This window comes from Anneissia japonica, unplaced genomic scaffold (assembly GCF_011630105.1).
Source record: "Anneissia japonica isolate Jap-2015-1 unplaced genomic scaffold, ASM1163010v1 scaffold287623_len557403_cov176, whole genome shotgun sequence".
Taxonomy (NCBI): Eukaryota; Metazoa; Echinodermata; class Crinoidea; order Comatulida; family Comatulidae; genus Anneissia; species Anneissia japonica.
In genome coordinates, this window is record NW_022683923.1 from 318849 (window position 1) to 326520 (window position 7672).

The 7672-nt window shown below is 34.5% G+C and overlaps 1 protein-coding gene across 2 annotated transcripts in view; it reads right to left on the reverse strand.

Annotated features, from left to right (window-relative positions):
- The window catches only part of LOC117103020 (neutral ceramidase 2-like), an 8203-nt gene extending 2228 nt beyond the window's left edge, over window positions 1-5975 (reverse strand). Inside the window, exons 1-9 of one of the 2 annotated variants that reach the window (XM_033243492.1) lie at window positions 5875-5960; window positions 4712-4779; window positions 4219-4331; window positions 3948-4042; window positions 3435-3474; window positions 2829-2927; window positions 1591-1686; window positions 783-917; window positions 573-632 (exon numbers count right to left, since the gene is read on the reverse strand). In XM_033243492.1, the coding sequence (XP_033099383.1) occupies window positions 573-632; window positions 783-917; window positions 1591-1686; window positions 2829-2927; window positions 3435-3474; window positions 3948-4042; window positions 4219-4331; window positions 4712-4751 (678 nt within the window). In that variant the 5' untranslated portion in view covers window positions 4752-4779; window positions 5875-5960. Of the gene's footprint in view, window positions 1-572; window positions 633-782; window positions 918-1590; window positions 1687-2828; window positions 2928-3434; window positions 3475-3947; window positions 4043-4218; window positions 4332-4711; window positions 4780-5874 lie in introns of both variants that reach the window. The other variant, XM_033243486.1, reaches the window with a different exon arrangement.
- Between the last annotated feature and the right edge of the window lie 1697 nt (window positions 5976-7672).

Genomic DNA, 7672 nt, shown 5'->3' on the forward strand with positions numbered 1-7672 from the left:
GGGCTAATACCTCCAACAGGGGTTAGTACCCCAACAGGGGAACTACTACTTCTGACATGGGTGACTCTCTTAACTTAAATGGCCCTCTCTATAAAATTAATTCTCCCTGGCAAATATAATTTTTTCCACAACAGAGGGGTATGGACCCCCTTGTAGGGGAGCTTGGACCCCTCGTTGGAGAATTACTGGCACTGCCCCTGCCAGGCCAGTTTCTACAAAAGGCGTACAGGAAGTAGCCAAGATTTTGCAAGTGATAAGCAAGATATAATTCTTCAGAAGGTCTATAATAAATAGTTATTCAGTAGAATTGTACCAACCTATACTATCTATCATTTATACTGCACTATTTCCAGAGAATGAATAGCATTACATAACGAGAGTTACATTACATACAAAAACAAAAGTGCATAATGATTCTCATTCCACTTCTGAATTGTGTGCTGAGCCCATTACTAAACTAAAAAAATTGTTCAATATGACACTGGAATAAAAGCCACCAGTAAAAACAGAAAGTATGGAAGGCCACTCTGGTTGACAAACACCACTTGAATAAAAATCCTAATGATACCTACCATTTGTGATGCACTTCCCCTTGGATTTCCACAAGCAAACACTGCTTCTACAGTTGCACCCTGAAAAAAAAACATACAGTATTATCTTCACTACCACATTTCTTTAAAAGAAAGTACATTTAAGTATTGATTACTTAACTGTCGTCACAAATGGAATTCATCACCATTAGCAGGCAATAACTAAAGCCCAGATACACTATATATACTCACCCTACGGTACTTGGGGTCAGGCTGCACAATGACCTTTCCATACTTATTACCAGTGTCAGTTCTTGAGTCTGGCAAGAATCCAGTGTAGTTTGTAGTCACAGGTGCTTCACCAACCTCTTCTCCTTGACTCGTGCCCTTTTTCATTGAAATTTAATATTTACTCTCATAATATAAATTATCAATAATACAAAGTAGAACAACTTTTATATATCATAATTCAAGAAGTTGGAATGAATTTTCAAACAAAACAAAAATTAAATTTAAAAAATGATATTACTTTCATTTCAAAAATCTATTAATTTATAAGTTTTACATTGAATTTTCTTTTTACTTTGTTTTGTGTGTTGCTATCTTTCTATTTTGATGGTTTATTTTTAATTGTATCACTTTGAAAACCAGTACATAAGTACTAAAAGTGGTGCAGTCTAAAGAATGTATGAATAAATAAATATAAATATTGATACGATATAGAGATAAACTCTAAACCGTCTTGCTATAGTGATACAGTATATCAATTTTGACTGATACAGAAGAAAAATCTGCTAGTGTGAAAAAGTCACCTTAACAGTGATTCCAACCCGGGATTTTCTGCTGTCTATGCTGTTACCCTATACTCCAACATAGCTCCCTGATTATGGTTCTTTTCGCATTTACTCAACAAGGGCTCTGTTCTTCTTCTCTTCAATCAAGGCTTTCTAATTACTGATGCCAATAAAGACTCTCAAAAAGTGGTCTGAAGTGAATTACACCAACAAACAGGTTTTGGACCCACAATCATGGCATCCAAAACCTTAATCTTAACACTTACTAAAGCTATCTTTTTAGCTAGTTCTCTGAATTTATGGATGTAGGCCTGCAATGTGTGTGGACCATATATAGTAGATGCTCCTTCATAACGTTGAACCTGAGATAAAGATAAACTCAATTAGTATCATAGTTAAATAGAATTCATTCATTCATTCTTTATTTTACCTTTCATAAAAATCACACTACAACTGGTACATACAGTACAGAAATTAAAAAATAACTGAAAAATACAGAAAAGCTGTAAATCTAAAGATTAATCATTACCATAATCATTTATGATAATCTTTAAATAATATTAACTATTATCATATTATGAATATTATCTTGAAATAATTTCATTTGGATCCAAGTGTACAATTACCTTCAAATTTTTTTTTTATCCAATGAAAGAAAATATAACGTAACACAGCCAGTCTACTTGCAAAAGCCAACGGATGGTATGCAATTAAATTATATTTTCTCTCATTGGATGCACAATTCAAATCTCAAGTTAATGAAGTTTATCATCATAATAATCATTCATTCATTCATTTCACTTTATTCATAGAAAAACGTCAATATAAAAAGCGGTCACAAGTCTTGGCCCGAAAGCCAAATTGAATGTGAGCCTTACAAATTCAGTAATAATTAAGACAATATATACAGAAATTAATTATAAGTATAAATATAAGAATTGAGATAATATATACAGCAATTAATTATTAATATAAGAATTGGGACAAAATATACATTTAAAAAAAAAAACATTCAAAAGTGAATACAGCCATAAAAAAAAAAGAAACACAATCCAAAATAATCATGAATATAAAATAAAATAATTACTGTATACTGTTAATTATTTTGATCATTATATCATGCATTCATATAATAATAATAATAATATTTATTCGGCAGAGTAAAAAGTATACATACAATATTCTTGCCAGGAGTAAGTAATAGGCATAAGCCCAAACAGTAAACTGCTCTTACTCCATCATCAAAAACAAATACAATGACAATACAATATAAATATATACAAAAAAAGTAAATTAAAAATAAATTGATTTAACTAAAACAAAATGAAAAACAGAGATAATTAATAGTTATTATTAGTATTAATATTTTGAGATCAAGTGTTTTGTGAGCTGGGCTTTAAAGTCCGAAATGGATGTGCATTGTTTAATTTCATTAGGAAGTATATGCAGGATACTTTAAGCATTGAAATTAAAGATTTTAGAAAATATTAAATATAAGACTTACTTGATATTCTTCATAGGTGACAATATAATCAGAATATGTATTTGCTAAGCCTGAAATAGTAACCTTAGTATCACCACTCATACCATTCTCAACCAATGTCTACAAATTAAAATTAAAATCACACATACTAAGCACTGGTCGAGTTGTCACAGCTTTTGGTTATCCCGGTATCAACTCCTTTTGTTTTTTTTTGTCTGTGATTGCTAACTATTTTACTAGTATATTTGTATTTTGATGTTTATGCATGTCTGTATCTTTTTGGAAGTTTCACTTCTGTTGTTTGTGGCTGATTTTTATGATACCAAATAAAGAAACAAAGAAACAAACAATACAATGATGGTGGATAAAGGTCCCTTGTATAACAACATTGCTTTTTTTTTTACATTTTGTAATACATAATTATTATATCAAGACTACATCAACGAATTCACTTGTGTTTTATAAGCCTCTTTGATATCAAGGTGTTTGGTATAAGTAGTATACTGCCCTCTGTAATGTTTACTGATTATGCATCAAAACGCAAACCAAAAAAAAAAAATCCAGCAACAAAGGTAACCACACAATTCAGTACTATATTATACAGGGAGACAAAAATTTAGAGTTTACCTCTTTAATAGCATTTCTTAGCCTACGTCCTGCCATTGTGCTGTAAAAAAGAAATCAATTCCTTTATCTATCCTATCAGTATTTTGTTATTTTGACCATGAATAAAATAGTATACTGCCCTCTATAATGGTTTCCTGAATAAACAAAGTCAACAAATTGTGTTGCTCAAGCTGACCAGGGAGTTGTTCTAACTAACTAAACTTTTATAGGGGTCAGCATTTTTTTGGCCAACATTATATTTTGTTTTACCAGGTTACCAAAAACAATTGTATGATGTCACACTTAAGTTATTAGACCTGTTGTTTTGGAACCTCAGCAACGATCAAATTGATCAAAGTACTAAAACATACAAATAATTATGAATTTGTGGGAGATTCTTGTTTGCCTGCGGGAGTGTGGGAGGAAAGCCCCAATTTCTGGGAGACTCCCGCGACTTCCGGCAGCAAGGGGCAGGGCTTAGCGGAATGGTCCATTATATCTTCATCATTGGATTGCAAATCAGTTCACTATTACCTGAATTCTCCAGGTACAGCAGCAATCACCACTTGACCAATCCGCAGTAACTGGACATCAACAATCGTAGGCTGCCACTTCCACGGCACAGATATCTGCAAAAGAAATAGCGTGTAACGGAAGATGCTCTGCTTTACAAATATATTTATCCATGGTGGTAATTAACATCAAAACAGTAATTATAATTACTTGAATGTTGTGGAATCCTCTTTTAAAAGATGGGTTTGATTTTAACCTCAGCAGTATTTTGAGTAAGCTACTACTTCCTTACCTCTCCAGTTGGAAGCAGAATTGGCTTTGGTGCATGGCAGTCAATCTCCTCTTTTGAAGGCTCCTTGATGGCATTTCTGACAAGATCCCAGAACAGACTGCCCTCAACATCACCTAGAAACCCACAATCAATCAAGATAAATTAGAATATTTTTTTAATGGAAAATTAGTAGTCTGCAATTGGTTGATGAGAAAGGCTGCCCTGGATTTAGCAAAACTAATAGAAACATTAGCCGTAATCTGCCTATTTACCAGGCAGTCTGGGTTTCGGCATTACTTTTATTAAGGCTCAATTACATTATGAAGATTTCAAATCTACTGTAACTGTTCTGTTACTGTTCTTTAAGGACTATTTCTATCTGAACATCAGTCTCCCTTGTTTCGCCCTTTTTCGCTATTGTAAGTCTCACTCACTTCCCCCACTTTTCCTCCCCAATCAATTGAACTGGCAATTTTCATATTAACTAACATCATAAACCACTAAGATTGGTTACCTTGTAGTCGCACAGCTAAATCTTGAGTATGGTGTGACATGGCTTGAGATGACTGGTGACCATGATTTCTATGATTCAGAAACATGAGATAATAAAAAAAAAATGGATGATTACATGAAATAATAATTAAGATGCTATGATGGCGGTGTACATATGAGCAAGGGTCCCAAGTTGGAAGAAGTCAATTCTGGGAGCAGGGGGGCGGTTCCCCATCAGGGAGACAAAAGCCACAATTTGTCGGGGATAAATAAATTATATGTACTGTATTTTCTTCATAAATAGATAAATTGTCAAACTTTTAGGGGCTTCGTCCCCTAGACCACCGATATATTTTGAGCAAATCCGGACTATGCCCGCTTTGCTCCCGTCAGACATCTGCAGTGACAGATTCGAGAATTCGCAATAGGAGGTGCAGAGAGAAGCTTATGTAGGGTCTATACAGCTTAACCCCACCATGATTGGGGTTGAGGTAAGAACATTATGATTATGGCACTTCTAGATGGCTGGAAATGGCATTCTCAGACTTAAATTTGAATATTGTTTTATTTTTCTCTCCATTTTTTTTAATTTAGAAAAAAATTGGGGTTGGGGCTTTCCCTCTTGAATCCATCACTGATCTGGTTAATGAGCTTCAAAACATTTCATTTTATTTTGCTGTATATTGTGATACACATTGGCAATGACTTCCGTGAGACAACTGAAAATTAAGCAGTGAAAATATGCAAATATTATGAATTTGCGGGATATGGGTTAATTTCCAGGAAAGTCTTGCTTGATTGCGGGAGACCATCCCGATTGCCAGGGGGACTCCCGCAAGTTCCGGGAGACTTCGGACCCTTGTATGCATTGCCATGACAAAGAGCAGCATAGTGGAGTAGGCTACACTTAGTGTGCACTGAACTTTGTATATGTTTGTCACTAGATCTCGCCCACCAATATTCTATAACCAAGTCTTTTTAAGAGGTGTGGGCAGTTGGAATCTCCATAACTATAAACAAGTTTTTTGGGGTTTAAAGAACTGATTTCTCTGTTTTATTTTTGTCAGGATTGAACCGAGACCCTGGGATTAGAAGGCAAGCAAGTTAACCACTATCCACAGCTACACTCCAATAATTGTAATAATAATAATTTCTGTAATTTGAAGTGATGTGTAGGCCTACAACCTTGTGTGAAGCTAAGAACTCCTGGGCCATCTGTAGTGCCTGCTATAAAGGAATAACCCATTGCTGGCTTGCAAGTCTTTACCTAAATAGTAAGAAAAAACATGGTACCAATATTAATAAGAAGTATAACATAAAAATACAGAAGCTTCTATCCACTTTACAGCCAAACTAATACACAATAAAAAAAAGTAAAACAGGTAATATAAAAAAAACACACATACACAAAACACTGACAATAATAAAAACATATAGAATACAACAAATATATTGTAAATTGGCCAAAATCAATAAAACAAATAACAGAAAAAATATATGTTACACAAAATGTATATATATATATATATACTGTCTCTTATACACAAAACCTAATAAGCAAATTTCGAATGAGAACCTTAAGAAAAATGAACGCACGGCCATTAAAGAACTCAGACAGAATACCACCATAACTATTAAGCATGCTGATAAGGGCGGTGCTATCACGATTCTTGATACTGATATGTATATCAATGAAATAAATCGACAGCTATCCGATGTATCAACATATACCACATTACCGGCCGATCCAACTGACACATACAGAGAAAAACTATGTGACATGCTGCAATCGCTTGATACTAATACTCAAGATCTAATCCAACCACTAGTCCCAAAATCACCAAAACCAGGCACAATATACTGTCTACCCAAACTTCAAAAGCTCCCGTCAATTATCAAGGATGCGTTAAACAGTTCGACTTCAGAACCACCAACCTACGATCTATCTGATCCGGTTGTCATTTACGACCTAGCAAAGTCATTAAACATCACACCTCCAGGCAGACCTATAATTTCCGGTATTGGAACACTCACAGAAGCATTATCAGGCTTTATTGACTCTATACTGAACCCTTTACTTCATAATATACCTAGTTACCAAGGACACAACGCACTTTCTCAACAAATTGAACGAAATATCCCACCTAGATGATGATGCGTTGCTCGTAACTATGGACGTGTGCTCTCTTTACACCAATATATCTCATAACGAAGGAGTAACTGCTTGCGAAAGATTTCTCACGGACTACCATTCAGAATTACCAGCTAAGGACATTTGCAAAATAATTGATTTTATTCTTAAACACAATTATTTTAGCTTTAATGGCTCTTACTACCTCCAAACAACAGGTACAGCAATGGGAACCAAAATGGCCCCATGCTATGCGAATGTCTTTATGGCAGAATTAGAAAATGATTTACTGTCTAGCCTAGTATTTAAACCTTCTCATTACTCACGCTATATTGATGACATATTTTTTATTTGGAAACATGGTAAAGATAAGCTTATAGATTTTATATCTATCATCAATAATTATCATCATAGTATTAAGTTCACTGTTAAATATTCTAGTGAGTCCATTCCATTTCTAGATGTATTAGTTGGCAGAAACGGAGGCCACATATCTACATCCATATATTACAAACCTACAGACAATCATCAATACCTTGACTTTTACAGCTACCATCCTATCACTCTTAAACGGTCTATCGTGTACAGTCAGTGTCTCAGACTCAAGCGAATCTGTTCAGACCCTACAGACTACCAACAACAGCTGTCTCGCCTCACTACTAACTTTTTGAATTGTCACTATCCCCTCAAACTAATACTATCTGCTATATTAAAAGCATCTTCTAAATCTCGCTCAGACCTTTTATCTTACACCCATAGACCTATCCCCGATACTTGATGACTGTCCCCCTATCAAGTCTCTCGGCAACTCCATCAAGAATGACTACAAGACTCTTCAGAAGGACCCCAATA